Genomic DNA, 21,744 nt, shown 5'->3' with positions numbered 1-21,744 from the left:
TTAGTGCCACTCAAAAACAGCATCATTGCCACTGCTTCATGAAAAAGAATGGTTAAAATAGTATAGATGGGTGGGAAATTTATAAGCACTAAGAGTACATAAGGTATTGTGAGGCAGAGTATTTAATTCTCTCTGCAATGGTCCGGCTCCCCAGAGGAGATGATGCCTGACCAAGGATTTGGGGCTGCCATAGCCAAATACTGCAGAATTGGTAGCTTGCACAACAGATTGTTATTTCTCACATTTCTGGAAGTCCAAGAGCAGGGTGCCAGAATGTTCAGGTTCTGCTGAGGGTGCTCTTTTTGCCTTGCAGACAGCTGCCTTCTGGATATGTCGGGCTAGGGTGTGTGCATCTTTTCCTCTTCCTTTTTTTTTTTTTTGAAACTTTTATTTAATAAATATAAATTTTGAAAGTACAAATTTTGGATTTTAGTGGCTTTTCCCCCCATAACCTCCCTCCCACCCACAACCATCCCATCTCCCACTCTCTCTCCCATCCCATTCTTTATCAAGATTCATTTTCAATTATCATTATATACAGAAGATCAACTTGGTATATACTAAGATTTCAACAGTTTGCACCCACAGAGATACACAAAGTATAAAGTACTGTTTGAGTAGTAGTTTTACCATTAATTAGCATAGTACAACACATTAAGGACAGAGATTCTACATGGAGAGAAAGTGTACAGTGACTCCTTTTGTTGATTTAACAAGTGACACTCTTATTTATGACATCAGTAATCACCTGAGGCTCTTGTCATGAGCTGCCAAGGCTATGGAAGCCTCTTGAGTTCACAAATAGACAAGGCCATAATCAAAGTGAAGTTCTCTCCTTCCTTCAGAAAAGGAACCTCATTCTTTGATGGCTCATTCTTTCCACTGGGATTTCACTCACAGAGATCTTTCATGTAGGCCATTTTTTGCCACAGTGTCTAGGCTTTCCATGCCTGAGAAACTCTCATGGGATTTTTAGCCAGATCCCAATGCCTTAAGGGCTGATTCTGAGGCCAGAGTACTATTTACGGCATCTGCTGTTCTCTGAGTCTGCTGAGTATTCCCATGTTGGATCATTCTCTTCTTTTTAATTCTATCAGTATTAGCAGATACTATTCTTGTTTATGTGATCCCTTTGACACTTAATTGTATCATTATGATCAACTATGAACTGAAACAGATCACTTTGACTAATGAGATGGCATTGGTACATGCCACCTTGATGGGATTGATTTGGAATCCCCTGGCACATTTCTAACTCTATTGTTTGGGCCAAGTCTGATTGAGCATGTGCCAAACTGTACATCTTGTGCCTCTCTTATTCCCACTCTTATATTTAATAGGGATCACTTTTCAGTTAAATTTAAAACCTAAGAAAAATTGTGTGTTAATTAAAGAGTTCAACCAATGGTATTAAGTAGAACAAAAAAATATTAAAAGTAATAAAATAGGAAGTTGTTCCTCAACAGTCAGGACAAGGGCTGATCAAGGGCTGGTTTCTCATAGTGTCCATTTCACTTCAACAGGATTCCTTTTAGGTGCTCAGTTAGTTGTCACCGATCAGGGAGAACATATGATATTTGTCCCTCAGAAACTGGCTTAATTCACTCAGCATGATGTTTTCCAGATTTCTCCATTTTGTTGCAAATGACCAGATCTCATTTTTTTTTTTTTACCACTGTGTAGTATTCTATAGAGTACATATCCCATAATTTCTTTATCCAGTCTACTGTTGATGGGCATTTGGGTTGGTTCCAGGTCTTAGCTATTGTGAATTGAGCTGCAATAAACATTAAGGTGCAGATAGCTCTTTCATTTGCCAATTTTATTTCCTTTGGGAGTGGGATGGCTGGGTCATGTGGTAGGGCTATATTCAGGTTTCTGAGCAATCTCCAAATTGTCTTCCATAGTAGCTTGACCAGTTTGCATTCCCACCAACAGTGGGTTAGTGTCCCTTTTTCCCCACATCCTCTCCAGCATCTATTGTTGGTAGATTTCTGAATGTGAGCCATTCTAACTGGGGTGAGGTGAAACCTCATTGTGGTTTTGATTTGCATTTCCCTGATTGCTAGTGATCTTGAACATTTTTTCATGTGCCTGTTGGCCATTTGGATTTCCTCTTTTGAAAAATGTCTATTGAGGTCTTGGCTCTCTTAAAGTGGGTTGTTTCTTTTATTGTCGTGGAGTTTCTTGATCTCTTTGTAGATTCTGGTTATCAACCCTTTATCTGTTGCATAGTTTGCAAATATTTTTTCCCATTCTGTCGGTTGTCTCTTCACTTTCCTGACTGTTTCTTTTGCAGTACTGAAACTTCTCAATTTGATGTAATCCCAATTGTTAATTTTGTGTTTGACTGCCTGTGCCTCCGGGGTCTTTACCAAGAAGTCTTTGCCTGTGCCTATATCTTGCAGGGTTTCTCCGATGTTCTTTAATAATTTGATGGTGTAGTGTCGTAGATTTAGGTCTTTGATCCATGTTGAGTGGATTTTTGTGTAAGGTATAAGGTAGGGGTTAACACTCCAATGGCCGCCGCGGCTGGCGCGCTGTGGCTGGTGCACCCCGCTGATCCGATGGCAGGAGCCAGGTACTTATTCTGGTCTCCCATGGGTTTCAGGGCCCAAGTACTTGGGCCATCCTCCACTGCACTCCCTGGCCACAGCAGAGAGCTGGCCTGGAAGAGGGGCAACTGGGACAGAATCCGGCGCCCCGACCGGGACTAGAACCCAATGTTCCAGTGCCGCAAGGTGGAGGATTAGCCTAGTGAGCCACGGCGCCGGCCTGGAGTTAGTTCTTCTTTAAATGTCTGATAGAATTTAGCAGTGAATCCATCTGGTCTTGGGCTTTTCTTTGTTGGGAGGGCCTTCATTACTGATTCAATTTCTGACTCAGTTATGGGTCTGTTTAGATTTTTCTGTGTCTTCATGGTTCAATTTTACGTGGCTTGTTTTTCTCCAGGAATATATCCATTTCTGATAGATTTCCCAGTTTGCTGGAATACAGCTCTTTGTAGTAATTTCTGATGATTCTTTTTGTTTCTGTGGTGTCTGTTGTTACATTCCATTTTTCATCTCTGATTTTATTGATTTGAGTCTTTTCTTTTTTTAGTTCGTTGGGCCAATGGTGTGTCTGTTTTGTTCATTTTTTCAAAAAAACAGTCCTTCATTCTGCTGATCTTTTGTAATGTTTGTTCTTTTGGATCAATTCTGTTGATTTCATCTCTAATTTTAATTATTTCTCTTCTACTAGTTTTGGGTTTGGTTTGCTGTTGTTTTTCTAGATCCTTGAGATGCATTGAAAGCTCATTTATTTGGTGCCTTTCTAATTTCTTGATGTAGGCACCTATTGTTATAAACTTTCCTCTTAACACTGCTTTTGCTATATCCCATAAGTTTTGATATGTTGTGTTGTTTTCCTCATTTATTTGCAGAAAGTTTTTGATTTCTCTTTTGATTTTTGTAAGACCCACTGTTCACTCAGGAGCAATGTTGTTTAGTCTCCATGTGTTTGCATATGCTCTAGGGGTTCCTGATTTGCTAGTTTTCAGCTTCATTACAGTGTGTTCTGAGAAGCTGCATGGTATGATTTTGATTCTTTTGAATTTGCTGAGACTTTCTTTATGGCCTAGTATGTGTTCAATCCTAGAGTAAGTACCATGCCCTCTAGAGAAGAATGTGAATTCTTCAAGTGTATGATGAATAGTTCTGTAGATATCTGTTAGATCCATTTGGACTGTAGTGTCGATTAAATCAGCTGTTTCCTTGTTGATCTTCTGTCCAGTTGATCTGTCTATTTCTGGAGTATTTAAGTCCTCCAGTACTATAGTATTGATGTCTAAGTCTCTCTTTAAGTTGATTAACATATCTTTTAAATAATCCAGTGCCCTGTAATTAGGTGCATATATGTTTATAATAGTTATATCTTCCTGGTGAATTGATCCCTTTATCATTTTATAGTGTCCTTCTTTGTCTCTCTAAGCAGTTTTTGTGTTAAAGTTTATTTTGTCTGATATTAAGATGGCTACGCCAGCTCTTTTTTGGTTTCTGTTGGCATAGAATATCTTTTTCCAACCTTTCACTTTCTGTCTGCATGCAGCTTTGTTGGAGAGATATGTTTCTTGTAAGCATCAAATAGATGGGTTTTGTTGTTTAACCCATTCAGCTAGTCTGTGTCTTGACTGGAGAGTTGAAGCCATTTACATTCAATGTGACTATTTCTAAGTAGTGACTTGGCCCTGCCTTTTCCCCAAATATATTTCTAAATATATATTTCTATAGACTTTGTACTTCCTGTGATCTTTTACTGAGAGATTTTCTTTTTTTACCTTCTTTAGTATTGATGACTGTGTTTCTGCGTGTAACACATCTTTAAGCATCTTTTGAAGGGCTTCATGAATGGTGACAAATTCAATTTCTGTTTGCTATGAAAGGTCTTTATTTCACTTTCATTCACAAATGAGAAGTTTGCAGGATATAATATTCTGGGATGACAGGTTTTTTTTTTTTTTTTTCTCTTAGTACTTGGGCAATATCTCTCCATTCCCTCTTAGCCTGTATGGTTTCTGAAGAGAAGTCTGCTGTGAGTCTAATTGGAGTTCCTCTGAGAGTAATCTGGCATTTCTGTCTTGCATATTTTAGAATCTTTTTATAATGTTTCCCTGTGGTGAGTTTGATTACAACGTGTCGTGGTGAGGATCTCTTTTGGTCATGTTTATTGGGGGTTCTATATGCTTCCTGTACTTTTATGTCTCTTTCCTTCTCCAAACCTGGGAAGTTTTCTGCTAGTATCTCACTAAAACGGCCTTCTAATCCTTTCTCTCTCTCCATGCCTTCAGGAACTCCTAGAACCCAAATGTTGGGTTTTTTATTAGTATCCTGTAGATTCCCAACAATATTTTTAAGATTTCTAATTTCCTCTTATTTTCTTTGGTTTGTCTACTTTCCTGTGCTCTGTCTTCTAAGTGTGATATTCTCTCTTCTGCGTCACTGATTCTGTTTTTAAGGCTCTCAAATGTGTTTGTCATTTGATCTATTAAGTTCTTCATTTCATTTTGATTTCTCTTCAGTATTTCAATTTCATGTTCTATTAAATTCCTCATTTCATTTTGATTCCTCTTTAAGATTTCATTTTCATGAGAGAGATTTTCTTTCATGTCCTGCATGGATTTCAGTAGTTCATGCATATGTTTTGCATACTTCTAAATATTCTTATGATAAATTTTTTGAGTTCCATTTCTTGCATTTCTTCTATCTCATCGTCTTCATAATCTTGTATTGGAATGTTATGTTCTTTTGGGAGTGTCATGTTGTCTTCCTTCTTCTTGTTTCCTCAGTTGTTGTTTTGTTGTTTGGCATTTGTAATTGGACTGTCTGCTTCCAGTTACTCTCTAGAAGCTTGTTATGGGTGTGTCCAAAGAGCTCTGTTCAGTTCTTCAGGGTTAAGGGTGTGCCTATTGTGACACACCCAGGTTTGGCGTGGTAAATCTCTCTTTCTCTTTTTTTAATCAGAAGGGAAATAATTCTGCTCAGCTAAGCTCTTCTCCTCGATGGCAATCAGTGCCTGAGTGTTTGCCCCAGTGGGTATAGTATTTGTGTGCTCTGTCCCAAGGACCACACAAAAGATCTGTGCAATCCTCAGTGTAAGCTCAGATTCCCCTGCAGTGTCTCTCACCGGGTAGCCAGGGCCTCCCAAGCTTTTGGCATCTCTCATCAAAATTACTCAAGTCTCAGCCACACAGTGTATTCCCCCACACACCCTCAGTTTTTTTTTTTTTCTTTCTTTCCACAATCCCATTTCATAAGCTCCACACATTCACTAGGTCTTACTCTCCTATTATTACTCCCCACCAGAGTCAGGTTTTTCTATTTGGCTGGTTGCCGGGTGCAGATCTGAGCTGGCACAGCTGTTTCGTGTGTACAAAATGGCACCTGCTCTATCAGCTTGTAGGCTTTTGTAGGATGATTGGAGAGAGAGAATTGTGTCCGTACCATCCCTTTTATTTTTTCTCTCCTCTAGTTAGGCTGGTGTACTTTCCCCCACAGGACTTCAAGCCTTGTTCCCTCTAGGCTCTTCCTGCTGCTTTTCTGCCAGTGTCTCGGGCTACTGCGGTTTCGTCTCACCTGTCTTTCCAGCGTTGGTGCAGAGCCTCTTGGCAGCTGGGGTCCCGAGCTGTGGGCGCTCATGCCCTCCATGTGAGTCTACCATGTCGCTCTAATTGAAGAAGAATTTCCTCTGCTGTTTTTTCCCTAATTCTTCCCTGAGACTACACTGTCTTCACTTTTATTAATCTGTCTTCTTCCGGACTATTAGTAAGTTCCATCTGTATTCTGCTATCTTGGCTCCTCCTCCTCCTCAATGATATATGTCTTGAAAGCTAGTAAATTTCATCTTTTTTTTTTTTTTTGACAGGCAGAGTGGACAGTGAGAGAGAGAGACAGAGAGAAAAGTCTTCCTTTGCCGTTGGTTCACCCTCCAGTGGCTGCCGCTGCGGCTTGCTGTGGCCAGTGCACCGCGCTGATCCGATGGCAGGAGCCAGGTACTTATCCTGGTCTCCCATGGGGTACAGGGCCCAAGCACTTGGGCCATCCTCCACTGCACTCCCTGGCCACAGCAGAGAGCTGGCCTGGAAGAGGGGCATCCGGGACAGAATCGGGCGCCCCGACCAGGACTAGAACCTGGTGTGTTGGCGCCATAAGGCGGAGGATTAGTAAATTTCATCTTTTAATGAGTCTAGAATATGCCAAAATCAGGAGTGATAAACATCACTGAATAAGAATCTACTTTAACTTTTAAAATTACAAGGAGAGAAATTTTAGGACAGTCTGAGAAATAAATTAGACAGAATGGATTTATTATTCATTGATATGTGATAAATAAATTCCTAAACAATATTCAGGAGTTAATTAAACTATTTGTCATCCTCTGCCTAAAGGCCACATATTTCAGTTTCCTGATTTGTTTTGGGCTCTGAGTTGGTATTGTGCTCTTAATGACTAGATTGATAATGATGATGCCTTACCTTATAGACAGTTATTCACCAGGAGCTCCTGTTTCAAGGGAAGAGAGTTTTGACATTTTCCTTTTAGAAAAGAAATGATGGATCTTCATATGATATCAAAACATCATTTTTAGTGGTGGACATGTGGTGCAGTAGTGAAGTTGCCTCTTGGATTTCCATAACAGTTCCTGGGTTTGAGTTCCAGCTCTGCCTGCATTCCAGCTTCCTGTTAATGGGCACTCTGAGGGCAGCAGGTGATGGCTCAAGTACTTGGCCACCCACGTGGAATAGCTGGCCTGAGTTCCCTGTTCTTGAGTCCAGCCCAAGCCAACTCTGGCAGCTGTTGACATTAGGGAGTGAACCAGCAGGTGGAACATTTCTGTCTGCCTATCTTACTTGCAAGAAGCAAAAAATAATTTTTCTTAACCCCATTTCAGACACTGAAGAACAAATTTATCTACATTTTAAAATTAAAATAGAGGAACAGACATGGGTCATTTCTTAAATGAAGGCTTTTTTAGGACAACTAATGATATTCTGCATTTCCTTTCTTTATTGCAATATGTAGTTTTCCATTTTGTCAGATATATCTTGTCCTGGACAATGGTTATAGCAGATGCTGTTGGCTAATTCTGGCAGTTTCCCACAAAAAGAAACTTGCTTTCAGTGGGTGTCATGTGTTTTTCAGTCCTCATGAAGAGGTTTATTTTTTCAAAGATCTACAACTGTCAAATGTACAAACCCAAGTAATGCACATTTCCCCCTCAAATAGTTTATAATCTAAACAGGAAAGCATATCACTGAGATTAGTAAATAATGACAAATTTTTTTGAGTTGGTAAATTCCTAAAATAGAGGATATGATTTCTTTCTTCCTTCCTTCCTTCCTTCCTTCCTTCCTTCCTTCCTTCCTTCCTTCCTTCCTTCCTTCCTTCCTTCCTTCCTTTCTTTTTTTCTTTTTTCTTTTTTTTTGACAGGCAGAGTGGACAGTGAGAGAGACAGAGAGAAAGGTCTTCCTTTGCCGTAGGTTCACCCTCCAATGGCCACCGCGGCCAGCTCGCTGCAGCCGGCGCACCGCGCTGCAGCCGTTGCACCGCGCTGATCCGATGGCAGGAGCCAGGTACTTATCCTGGTCTCCCATGGGGTACAGGGCCCAAGCACTTGGGCCATCCTCCACTGCACTCCCTGGCCACAGCAGAGAGCTGGCCTGGAAGAGGGGCAACCGAGACAGAATCGGGCGCCCCCACCGGGACTAGAACCTGGTGTGCTGGCGCCGCAAGGCGGAGGATTAGTGAGCTGCGGCGCCGGCCCGATTTCTTTATTTTAAAGTCATTTTCAAAGATGTTTTCCCAAAATACAATTTATAAATAAAGGGCTCTACTAATGAGGAAATATCCTGTGTTCTATAATTTCAACATAGTATTTAATAAGCTTTGCATTCCAATTTCTGTAGGAGACGTAAATTAGACTCAGAAAAACACATAAAGTGGCTTTCAGCAGTTTCTAAAACCTACCACTTTGGCTATTTTATGTAAAGGTGAAAAGTCAGCAGTACTTAAAGCCCCAGCAACACTGCTGTATTACAGCAATTACAGTTGAGAGTTTGGGGCTTTGAATTCAGAAACAGGGATTCTATTTCTGGCACCTTATTTACTATTGACTCAGATGATTATTTTCTGAGTGTGTTTAGTATTTCTTAATGCAGGTTACTACTCTAAGCATCATTTCCTCACCTGTGTGATGGTGCACCAGTTATTAAAAGGAATTATGACTACTTGAGAGGAAGTTGTGGTAGGGTAGGAGAGAGAAGTTATGCAGAGAGCAAGCGAGCTACCATCTGCTGCTTCATTCAGATAGGGCCAGGCCAAGACAAAGCTAGAGCCAGGAACTCAGTCATGATCTCCCCTGTAGGTGGCAAAGTCCTAACTACTTGAGCCATCAACTGCTGCCTCTCATTGTCTGTATTAGTGGGAAGTTGGAGTCAGGATCTGGAGTTGGGAATTGAATCCAGGTATTCTGATGAGGGACATGGACTTCTTTTTTTTAGGTAAAGCGTTTATTGGGGGAAACTGACAGACCGGAGGGAAGGGGCAAAGAAGGAAAAGAGGGAGAAAGAGAGATCGAGAGAGAAAGAGAGAGAGCCACGTGTTCAGGTACAGGTCCTACTTAAGACATGTTCAGATACAGGTCCTCTTCTCTGGGTGGGGGGAGCAGGCAGGGAAGTAGGAGCAGCAAATCCCATTAGAGTTGGGGGTGGAGCTGACACCAGTGGTTGGGCCATGTGGTCACCTGGCTTCCAGCAGTGGGGGTGGAGGCTAGAGCCTAGGATTGTGTCTAGAGTGTAGATCACACCATAGATAAGACTGCACCAGTTTACTAACATTCCCCTCCCTGCCTTTTATTTCATAAAGCAAGAATTGTATGGGATTACATTAGCCTCAAAAGTCCAGGAGGGGTAGAGGGTCAATGATCTGTCTTTAGAGCTACTTCCTGCTGACATGGGGTAATGAGGTACTCTTGCTGGCATGGGGCAATGTCTCAAGCCACTGTCTCCTGAGTGGGAGAGCCGAGTATATCCCTGTAGCAGCAATTGGTTGACTGCCTGGCTGGTGAATGCCTTGGTTCGTTCCATTATCAATTCCTGTAAACACTTAAACAGACACAATAGTATAAATCAGGGTGAGAATAGCAACCAATGGTCCTAGTAGTGGCATTAACCAGGTAATGAGAGGATTGCATAGAGGAGAGGAAATGGTGTGTGTGGGGGGTGTCTCTGGACCTTCGTGATGACTCTGATGGACATTGTTTAAAGCTGATCTTAACCAAGACTGGGAGAAAGGCCACTCATCTTTTGCAGGTAGAGGGGTTTGTCTGTAGAGAAATTCTGAATAATCATACAACATTAAGTGGGGGAGAGCACCATCAATTCACACAGGTTAAGAGTAGAGCCATTGATGTTAGAGTAGAGGCTATGATTACAAAGGAATGAGGCCCCAAGTGGTCTAGATAGGGTCTAGAACAAAGGACAGACTCATTATTGGAGAACCTAAGAAAGCTGTTGCCTAAACATGAATAAGTTTTCCAATTGAGAGGCAAGTAGAATCTGACAGAAGGGGCCTGAAAACAACCTGGTGGGCTTTAAGGCCTTGTTAGGACTTGGACATCTTAACCACTATAAACACTAGAGCAAACTCCAACCTCAGTGTGCATCTTTTTAAATGGATTCAAAACCAGATTATGCTCCCTAGTTTTAAAATCATTTGTAACAGAGTCAGTGCTATTCTTACAGATACAATATAACTAGAGCACATTTTCTCTTAATTTTACTACTCAGAGCACATTCTCCTAATTTTATATCCTGGAAGTCACTTTGGTCATTAAAAGTATGCATGGTGAGCACAAAAACAGATCAAAGGGAGTGGGGTTGTTTTGTGGAGTTAATTATCCAGGTCTCCTTTCTAATATTTAGAACTTTGAAAATTTTCTTTCCTTGGTCAGTACTGATTAAATTCCTTCAATCTTTTTGTTCCTTTACTGTACTTTTCCAGAACTCCATAAAGACCAGTGTACTACTTTCTCTTTGCTGCTGTCAACAAATTAAGTGGTTTAAAACAAGACATATTCATTGTCTTAGAGTTATGGAAGATCAAAAGTCCGAAATGTGACTGGGATAAAAATCAGGTGTCAGCAGGGTTATATTCCTTCTGTAGGCTCCAGGGGAAAATCTATTCCTTGCCTTTTAGAAGTTAAGCATATTCCTTACCTCCTGGGCCCATCTATCTTCAAAGGCAGTAGAATAACATCTTCAATTCTCCCCCTGTATTTCCCTCCCTCTTTTTCTTCGCTCTTCCTGTCACTCTCTCCATTTCTTATCACATTCTTTACCCCTTTCCCTTTGTAAGGGCTCCTGTGATTATACTGTGTTTTCATGTATGATAGAGGATCGGCTTACCACTACAATTGACTTAATTTAATCATATCTAGAAATCTTTTTTTGTCAATATGTACAGTATCCAGGGATTAGGAGGTGAAAATTTTTAGGAGGCCCTTATTCTGCCTGCCATAGCCATCAAAGTAATGATTTTTGGATATGGTAAACAATTTAATATGTAATATTTTTACATATAACAATACTTATATTGTCAGACTTCTCTTTAAGCATTAATTTGGAAGAAATCTGGTCCTTTAAACCAGTTTCTATATATAGGTCATCCTGTCCCTCAAGTGTGAAAGTTAGTAGAGCAACTCTTAGGGGCTGCTGTTATGTGGGAGTTCAGATAATTTCCTTGTATAACAGCTATAGATCATAAGATATAGGTCACATAGTTTAGATATTTCTACCTAGAGGAGTGAGAATTTCTTTTTTCAAAATTTATCTTTTAAGGTCCAAGTTTCAGATACCTGAAGATTTACTTCCATGAACTTGTTAGATATTATCATAGCATATAAAAATGTTTCTTAAATTTTAGCAAATTCTGTAATTCATCTCCTAATATAGATGTACTCATCCTTCTCAGGGGATGTTTAGGTAGATTAGTCAAAAAATTTTCCTTCCTGGAGCTTTCCATACATTGTTACAACATGTGTGCACCAATGTAGTGGAATATAACAAGTTTTGTTAATAGAGTATTTATAGTATTAAACAGAAAAATAGAAGGGTAGAATAAGCATTTTTACCTGAAGATGACTTCCAGTTAGCATACAGGCAATATTTTATTACATTGCAAATTCATCTTGTAGGTTCTGGATTAATAAACAAATTGCAGTAGGGTCGCATGATCATGGCAAGGCAAGGATAAAAGGATTCAGAGAAAAGAAGTCTGTGTTTTATTTTGTGCTTTGGAGCAATACTCTGACTAGTTTAAAACAGTCTAAAGAGAGTCCTAGGCAAATAGCTTAATAATATTGAATAATTTAACTCATTGACAATATGACTATAAAATGATAGAATTAATTTTAAATTGTGTTTTAAATGTCATCGTAGTGTTTTCTTTTTCATTCCATTATTTTTGGAGCTTATTCTCCCCAATTGAATACTTTTGCCTATCAAGTTTATCACAAATGAGAAAGTTTTCTCTGAGGAAACCATATTCTAATGACCTGTTCTTTCTTCACTAGAATAATACTTTTGCAGTGCCTTTGGAGTTCTCTGAAGTAGCTAAAAAAGACAACAAAAGGTTCGTGGCTGGAGAGTAATGACAGTGTAAAAGAGCCAACATGGTGTGGTATTTCTTGATTGCTTCCTGGGTGCCATATTTGTCAGGTAATCATTATAGTCAGCCTATAAAGTGGAGCTGGCAGCCTTATTTTCCAGCTCAGAAAATTGAGTTCTGTGGCTGGCATTGTGGCATAGCGGGTAAAGCTGCCATCTGCAACACTGGCATCCCATATATACCCTGGTTCAGTTCCTAGCTGCTCCACTTTTGATCTGACTACCTGCTAATGTACCTGGGAAAGTAGCAGAAGATGGCCCAAGTGCTTGGGACCCTGTGCTCATGTGGGAGACCCAGATTAAGCTCCTGGCTCCTGGGTTTGATCTGGCCCAGCTCCAGCCATTGTGACCATTTGAGGAGTGTACCAGAGGATGGAAGATCGATCTCTCTCTCCCCATAACAAATAAAATTGAGTTTTATTGAGGTGTTAAATTATTTATCTAGATTAGCTTGTTTCAAATACAAACAAGATTTCTTCTCAGTTGACTCATGGATATTTGCTTCCCAGTCTCTTTCTAAATTACCCTTCCCAGTTACTACATAGCAGCTTCACTCTAAACTTTTTTACATTTTAACCCCGGCTTAATGTATCAAAATTTTGCCTCCTTAAGTGTTTATCAGTTTCCTAGGGTTGTCACAACCAAGTACCATAAACTGGGCAGCTTAAAACAACAGAAATTTATTGCCTCATACTTCAGAACTCTAGCATTCTACAGGACTGTGTTCCCTCTGACACTTTGAGTAGAATACTTGCTTGTGCCTTCCTGGTTTCTGGTAGCAGGTGTCAGACGTTGGCACTTCTTGGCTTGTGGCTGCACTGCTTCGGTCTCTCCCTCTGGTGTTGTACAGCATTTTTCTTCCATGACTCTCATTTCTTCAAGGACACCAGCCATTTTGGCCCAAGAGTCTACCCTATTAGGATTTTTATCTTCAATAATTGTATTTGTAGCAGCCCTATTTTCATATAAGGGAAGAGTCTAAAGTCCTAAGATTTGGGATTTCACTATTTTGGAGGTTGGGGGCACAGATTTTTAAAAAGTAGGATAATTTCTGTAAATTGTGTTTTGGCATTATATTTTCAGCTTTTAAAAGGATGTCACATTAATGATTATATGGAAATAGCTGTTTTATTTTTTTGTCTTTCTCTAAGTTTATTCCAAGAATGCAAGAAAGAAAAATGACAGTGAGTCATCAAATAAGTGTAGGATATTGTGAGTTACTCTACGTTTTCATGTGCTGTTCCTGGTGACCTCGTGCCTCTTATGAGTATTATAATTTCTGAGAAGTCCCGAGAAAAACCTGTTGAACCAGACCTAACGTCTGGTGGGTACGTTTGATGTTGGAAAAATTTTATCAAAGAAAATTTAGAATTTTCCATAACTGTCTTGGGGATAGCTGAATTATATGATCACAACATGGTATAGTATTTTAAAATGATTGTTTTTGTATAAGTCAAAGACTTCTCCCAAACTAGCACTTCATAATTATTATTACTTAGTCTCTGAGTGTCTTTTCTTTCCCCAACATAATTTTTTGTAATTTCTTCAATAAAAGCCAACCAAGCTACCGCTATATCTGGCATGGCTGGAACACTAGAGTTAGAAGTTAGTCTTCCTGACTGTTAGAGGATGTGAACAGCTCTCCTAGCAGAGCTCTGGGCTCTGTATGGCATGTCTGTATAAAAATAGCCACAGATGATGTTTGTGGCCTCCTTCTAGATACATAAAGCTGTCATTCTCTTCTTTGTCAATCATTTTACTAAAAGAATCCTAGTGCTAAAAGTATGGTAATAAATTATCCATTCAGAGACTCTGACTTCCAAATTCTTAGCACTCATTTCTCAACTATTACATATGTTAAATTTTTTTGTCTTACATTTTGAGTATATGTCACTTGAGGTCATTTTGTTTTTGCTTTCATTAATAAAGCATTCTAGTTAAATGTAGCATTTACAGATATATAAAGTTAGAAGCTTAATATAGTAATTGGGACATAAATCTTGAGACCCTAGACTAGGTTAATAAAATAGGTTTTTAAGGGCAGAGTCTTTAGAAGTTAGTTAGGGAATAAAGTGATGCATGAGAGAATGATGTTGCTGAACTGTGTTTAAAGTAATAGGGAGAGTTTTGGTAATAGTGATTAAAATAATAACATTGTACAGTAGTACTTTTTTGAGAAAGAAAAAGCAAATTCTCTAAAAGTTTTAGAGAATTGTGAGGTGATGGTTGGACAGTAATCTGGACGTGACTAGTGGGCTATTAGACAGATGGAACTGAACTGAAGTGTTGGCTGACAATTAGAAGAATTAGTCATCTATATACATTCGACATCCAAGATTTGTGTTCTCATATTTATTTAGTTATGTTTTATTCAAACATTTAAATGCCCAACTTGAGCTCTTAAAATTAACCTGAGAACAGAAACATTTGTAAATACAATATGTAAATTTAAGGATAAAAATAATGTGACAAGAAGCACAGATGGGATCTTCTTCACTGGAATTATGAATACATTTTTTTTTTCAAAAAAATTCCTTCAGCATTTTCTTTTTTTGATGAAGGCTGTTGTTCCCATAGATATTTCTGCTCCTAAATCCTTTTCTTAAGACTTGGCTTATGGATCATGTTTCAGCTCGGGGAAGAAGTGTCATATTTTTCAGTACATAAAGTGATGCTCTGACGATGATGGTCTGAGCTGTATTTAAGCCATGGAAGCAGTCTGTTAACATGCTCTAGATGCCACATAACTACCAGAAACTTGTTCCTCTTCTACTCTAAGCTCAGAAATTATACTCTCTGTATATTTACCTCTTTGATTTGAATGTGGTCTCAGTGCAGGCAGAGGAGGAAGGTATCCAAATTAATATGAAAAAAACCAGAAGTGTCTCAATCTAAGAGAGACATACAACAGTTTTCTCAGTACTGAACTCAAAGGAAGCCAGGCTAGCAAACTGTCATGTCAGGCTTCAGGAATGGCCACCCATTTCTTCCAATTTTTCAGTTCCCTGCAAACAAAACATGTTAGAAGGTTTAGAGTATAAAGGCTTGTTTCAGGTAGGAAAAACAGGACTATTCTCTGAGACAACAGGACAAGCCCTTCAAAGCTCTCATAGCTAGAGGGATGACTGATTCAAAAGTAATAGTGAGTGCCATTAATATATATGTTAGTTGTTACATTAGATTAAGATAAAAGTAGATGAAACCTTTTTCTTGGTATGTGGAGCTGTTTAAGTAGAGTTCCAGAGATGATAAACTGGAGAAAATTAGAAGACTGACACAGAGGCCATGTCTTCCTCTACTCTTTGTCTTTGTTGGTATCTTCAAAACTTGCTGCTTATGACCTGTATGTACATGGAGAGATACATGAAAAATAATAAATTAACACAGCAAGGATTTTAATGTCTGGAGGTTAAGGACTGAATATCAGAAACAACACCAACTAAACCAACCTGTTTTGGGGTATGTGATTTTCTAGGAAACCATTTTAATATATGATATTTTATAGATAAAATTCAGGTATCTTGTATTGAAATAAATTCTACATATTTTTAAGGGCCTGAACGATCATATATTTGACTCAATGAAAGGATAATTTTCCAGTGTTCTTTTTTTTTAACCTAAGACCATATGTTATCAATCCTTTTTGAGTTGTTGTTTTGGTTGGAACGAAAGGTGATATGTATTGGTCATGAATATTAGATCACACGAAGTAGAAAAATCCAGATCTAAATTAAGAAGCCTCATGAATTTTAAAATTAGGAAAATAAAGTTCCAGTTATCTACTTTGAACTGTAATTTCTTTAATCTTTTCAAAGTAGCTTTGTCCTAAGAAACCCAGAGTACTTTACTTCAAACATAACTGAGTGAAGGTGAACTGTGATTATTATGAAACAAGAGCGGCATTTAGCACCCGAAAGTCTGACCTGAATTCTTCTCAACATTTCAGTAAATGTTCAAAGTAAGATTGCTTGACAAGCTTCATTACTTTTATGTGACTTCAAACATGAAATTAAAAATAAAATGATGGAATTCTGAATGAGTGTAAGTAAGGAGATTTCTTGAGGTGCAAAACATGAGGTTTTTATAAATTAAACATCCACTTTCTTTAACTCATTATTCTGCAGAGTATGTGTCAAACAGGCCAGCTCTTTAGATCATTCAACTAATTTTTCCTTCTCTATTCTATCTGCTTAATCCTGAGGCATAACTTGGATGTTACCCAAGGGCATGCTGAGGTTCCAGAAAAGCTCTAAATTTGGGTTATACAATGAATATCTCATTAAATAATAATATATAGACTTTCACATGGAAACACAAAATACTTAGGTGTCCTATTGTCAAGGTCAGGTTCATTTACATATTATTTATGTCACTAAGTTTTCCCTATTGGTATTTTCAAAACTTCCTGCTTATGACCTTGATACACATAGAGAGAAAGGAGATGTAAAAAATGATAGAATAAGAATACAGCAAGGAATTTAATATCTAATATTTAATATTTAATGGACTTGAAGGACAACTGAATATCAGAAATAGCAACAACAAGCCGGCGCCGTGGCTCAATAGGCTAATCCTCCACCTTGCGGCGCCGGCACACCGGGTTCTAGTCCCGGTCGGGGCGCCGGATTCTGTCCCGGTTGCCCCTCTTCCAGGCCAGCTCTCTGCTATGGCCAGGGAGTGCAGTGGAGGATGGCCCAGGTGCTTGAGCCCTGCACCCCATGGGAGACCAGGAAAAGCACTTGGATCCTGGCTCCTGCCATCGGATCAGCGCGGTGCGCCGGCTGCAGCGGCGGCCATTGGAGGGTGAACCAACGGCAAAGGAAGACCTTTCTCTCTGTCTCTCTCTCTCACTGTCCACTCTGCCTGTCAAAAAAAAAAAAAAAAAAAAAAAAAAAAAAAAAAAAAGAGAAATAGCAACAACAAAAACAAGCTTGTGTGTGTGTGTCCTAGGAAACTATTTCAATATATGACATTACAGAGGTGATCATTTCTACTCAAAATGCAGGTATCTTGTATTGAAATGAAGTCTACATATTTATTTTTCCATGTCAATAGAAGAGTTTTGGTTTCAGAGATTAGTTAATTGAACTGTGACATTATATAGACTGAAGTGAAGAGATAGGATTGAATACTGGTTTAGTGGATACTGAAGAATATGAAGTGAATTATAAACAAAAAGGTACAAAAGTAAATAGGTAATTTCACATTTTAAAATAAATTTCAACAATTTGCACATTTAAAAATATTAAAAATTCTAGAAATATCACAAAATCTATAGAATAATACTTTGAAAAATTAATTGCCTAACATGTCAATGTACCTCTTTTACTATTTTATTTTTATATATTTATTTATTTTTTTGGTTGAAAACCCTTAGTGCCTGAGAATATGATGCCTGTTTGGAGAAAGGGTCTTTAAAGAGATAGTTAAACTAAAGTGAAGCTTCCAGAATGGCACCCAATACAATCTGACTGTATTCTTAGAAAAAGGAGAAATTTGGAAATATATATATTTTTTGACAGGTAGAGTTAGACAGTGAGAGAGAGAAACAGAGAGAAAGGTCTTCCTTTTGTTGTTTCGTTCCCCAAATGGCTGCTATGGCCAGTGCTACGCCGATCCGAAGCCAGGAGCCAGGTGCTCCCTACTGGTCTCCCTTGCAGGTGCAGGGCCCAAGCACTTGGGCCATCCTCCATGCCTTCCTGGGTCGCAACAGAGAGCTGGATTGGAAGAAGAGCAACCGGGACAGAACTGGCACCCTGACCGGGACTAGAACCTGGAGTACCGGCACCACAGGTGGAGGATTAGCCTATTAGCTGTGGCACCAGCCGAAATTTGGAAATACGAAGTAATACCAAGGGCCATTCCCTTACAGAAGGAAGATTATGTGAAGACAGAGCAAAGAAGTGGCCAGCTACAAGCCAAAGAATGGAGCCTCAGGAGAAATCTCCTGACACCTTAATCTTGGACTTTTAACCACCAGAATTGTGAAAAAATAATTTTTTGTTATTTAAGTCACCTGATCTGTGGTACATGGTTGGCACTACAAATCTATGGATCTATCCACATTCATGAATTCAGGTAGCTAAAGATTGATAATATTTTATCAAAAACAATCTTACCAGTACCAAACATGTACAGATCTTTTTGGTAATTGTTGTCTAAATAATACAACACATCTTTACAGAGCATCTACATTGCATTAGCTATTATAAGTAATCTAGAGATGATGTGAAGTATATGGGAAGCTTGCATAGGTTATATGCAGATTCTGTATATTTTATAAAACTGACTTGAGAATCTATGGATTCGGGTTTTTACAGGGGTTCTGCACCCAATCCACCATGGATTTGAGGAATAACAGTGTTCTGTGATGGCAAACCTAACAAATTAATATAATGCCTCTCCCAACTACATATTAAAATATTTTCATAATATTTGCTATAGAAAAAGTAAATAATTTAGTCTTTCCTCTGGTATGATTGATTGAAACATATTTTAAAATTATTGGGATCCATAAGGTATAATTTCACACACACATATACTCACTCACTTTTTATACTACTACTAGAGATTTTTAACTAGCAAAGCAATTATGGTAAGTTCTATATTATCCAACCACCAATCCCCCAAAAATAGGCTTTGTAATTGAGTATGCTACATTATTAAGTTACTGGTGACAGGATATCTTCAGTTTTGCCCGTGTGTTGTTGAATTTTCCATTTGTAGTTTCACACTGAATGTTTGATAATGAAAGAATTTTCCAAGGGCAAATTTTTGGCTCCATTCATTTTCAGCCTTATTTCTATAGACTGAATACTTCCAGTGCCAGATATCAAAAGGGCACATGTTTATTATATGTAATGTTTTTCCAAGCTTTTGTTTCAAGGCTAATGTGGACTATTGGACAGTAGGAGTATTCTTGGGAGCCATTTTTACAGTAGGTTGGCTAAGATTATAGAGGTTGCTAGAAATCATTTCATTATATCCTGAAAGGAATTTCTTTTTCTTCTTCCCATTAGCCAAATTCCTACAATATTTAGACTCCCACTTCAGTGCCAGTTGATTTGAGGGGAGGTGTGACAGCAATTATAATGCATTTCAGTTAAAATATCTTTTGTAGATTTTTGGAAAATATAAGTATAGATACATTTTCAGGACCTTTCCTAGGATCTAGGAAGGATCCTTGAACCTAAGCATTTTTAAATTCAGGTAAGATGATTTCTGGGCCTCAAGTCGTTTGCCTAAATTCACATTAGAGTTAATGAGAACACTACCCTAGACTGCTTTCTCATGTTGTTTTCTTTTTCTTTAGGAAAGCATTGGATTTTTGCATTTTTTACTCCTCATGTGTAAATGTCATATAGCCATTAATTTCAATTATATAGTAATTAAATATTGATATTAAGGATTTTGCAATGCCAAAAGAAAGTAGAGTCTTAGAACATTTGCATTGTTAGATTATTGTTTACATTGCGCTGTTGAGCTAAGGTCTGTGCTTAAAAGAGAAAGTAAACATTTGAGGTTGAAAGGCTTACAGGTAGTAAAATGAAAAATCAAATAATAGCACGACTACTGACATCTGAAAATGTGTAGCTTTCTGAATTGTCCTTTATTCTGTCGTTATTCACCAATCTATCTTTTTGGCTATGAAATCATTCAAATGCTAGACTTACTTTGTGAATTCAAGTTTTGCTTCAGAATACAAATTTTCATTTTAAACTCTAAGATTTTAAAAACAATGTGGGATCTTGAAATAACTAAGAGAATCATTTTTAAACTATTGTATGCTCCATAATTTCTTTCAGTTTGTGAACTTCATGACCCCTTTGTATAAAATTACTTAGGAGAAAGCTGTGTTGCTCTTGACAATGTAAAAAATATAATTTATTTATTCGACACCATAATAATCTTGTAGTTTCTAATTGAGGAAGTGAAGGTTTTGTGAGACTTAGAATATTAAGGACTTGATATAAGAGGAGATACCTAAATAGTATAGCATTGCTATTATTTCAGAGCTTCCTTTGTTAAATATTTTGTATATATAAGCTTTTTTATTTTTTGAGACAACTCTAAGTAGTATTTTCATCTCTATTTGCAGAGAGGAGATCAACCCCAGAAGAGTTAAGTGACTTGTACAAAGGTACTGAAACCCAGATCTTTCTGACTTCCAAACTCATGGGTTAACCTTTGCCCCATAATGTCCTTTGTCTTTGACTTGAATCAGTGACTGCTGTAAGAAGATGCACACCAGAGAAAAACCCTAAACCATACACTGATAAAAATTCTAGTCATTCCATTGCCTTCTAAAGAATGCAGGGCTTTCTGACACGGTGATCAGAGGAAAAACACAGAATGCAGGTATTACAAAGTTCTGCTTGAAAACCATCAGTACCATAAACTTGCCACATTTACTTATTCCAAACTAATCTTAAACCAAAAAAAAAAAAAAACAAAAACATGAAACGTATCTATTGAACTAAAAACCTGCACATAGTGAATTTTCATGGGATTTGTTGAGCTTGCATAATTGAAGTTACAAAAGAACTACTTTTGATGTCTGTTTCTTTTTTTCATTCTCTGCATTCTGAAATGGTAACAGCATGCTAGAATACATGAAAACTAGGAGAGAAGAATATTCCTATTTTTGACCCGACATTACCGTCTTATGAAACATTGGGTAAAGAGAGGGTATAAGGGAAGTATCACTATATTCTTAGAATATTCTATTCTCTTTTTATTAATATCACATTAACATGAGAATTCTGTTGTAGTAATTCTCATGCATTTGATGTAACCCTGAGAATTTAATGTATTAATAAATTCCTTAAAATAAAGAAAAAAAATTGGGGCTGGTATCATGGTGTAACAGGTAAAGCTGCCACCAGCATTGCTGATATCCCATATAGGCACCATATAGGCACCACCTTGCTGCTGCACTTCCAATCCAGCTCCCTGCTAATGCCTTGGGAAAAACTAGTGGAAGATGGCCAAAGTACTTTGGCCCCTGCCACCAATGTCAGAGACCTGGAAGAAGCTCTTGCTCTTGGCTTCTGCCTGGCCTAACCTGGGGCATTGTAGCCATCTGGGTAGTGAACCAGCAGATGAAAGATCACTTTTCTCTCTCTCTGTCTCTCCTTCTGTGTCGGTAATTCTGACTTTCAGATAAATAATCTTAAATAATACATAAAATAAATAAATAAAAATTTTCAAAAAATTAAAAATATTTTTAAATGTTATATGTCCAATCCCATTACTCAACAGTTGCTGTTGAATGGGCAACACAGGCCAGTATTATAGAATTAAAAAAAAAAAAACTAATCTGAAATCAAAAACAACTCCAAACATTTGAGCTTTTTTTCTCTTGTAGTAAAATAATCCAGATTTATGTGAACAGAAATAAGTAGTTGCAATACCAGTTACACAATATGAAAAGCTACCATAGGTGTAGGTGTTTGGTGCAATGGTTAAGATACTCACATACCATATCATAGTTTTGAGTCAACTCTGCTTCCTGTCTGGTTTCCTGCTAACAGGCACTCTAG

General features: G+C 38.2%; 1 protein-coding gene across 4 annotated transcripts in view; it reads left to right on the top strand.

The window, feature by feature from the left end:
- KCTD8 (potassium channel tetramerization domain containing 8) overlaps nucleotides 1-21,744 on the top strand; it is a 281,769-nt gene that overhangs the window by 33,089 nt on the left and 226,936 nt on the right. For 2 of the 4 annotated variants that reach the window (XM_089327169.1, XM_089327170.1), the window contains exon 2: nucleotides 20,301-20,342. The exons of the other annotated variants lie outside the window; for them this stretch is intronic. In XM_089327169.1, the coding sequence (XP_089183295.1) occupies nucleotides 20,301-20,342 (42 nt within the window). The remainder of the gene's footprint in view (nucleotides 1-20,300; nucleotides 20,343-21,744) is intronic. 4 annotated transcript variants of the gene reach the window in all.

The sequence above is a fragment of the Oryctolagus cuniculus genome, chromosome 2, assembly GCF_051225735.1.
Source record: "Oryctolagus cuniculus isolate XC-2025 breed Fujian yellow rabbit chromosome 2, ASM5122573v1, whole genome shotgun sequence".
In the NCBI taxonomy this organism is placed as follows: domain Eukaryota; kingdom Metazoa; phylum Chordata; class Mammalia; order Lagomorpha; family Leporidae; genus Oryctolagus; species Oryctolagus cuniculus.
The sequence above is the reverse complement of the archived record's forward strand: the minus strand, read 5'-3'. Positions and strand labels throughout refer to the sequence as shown.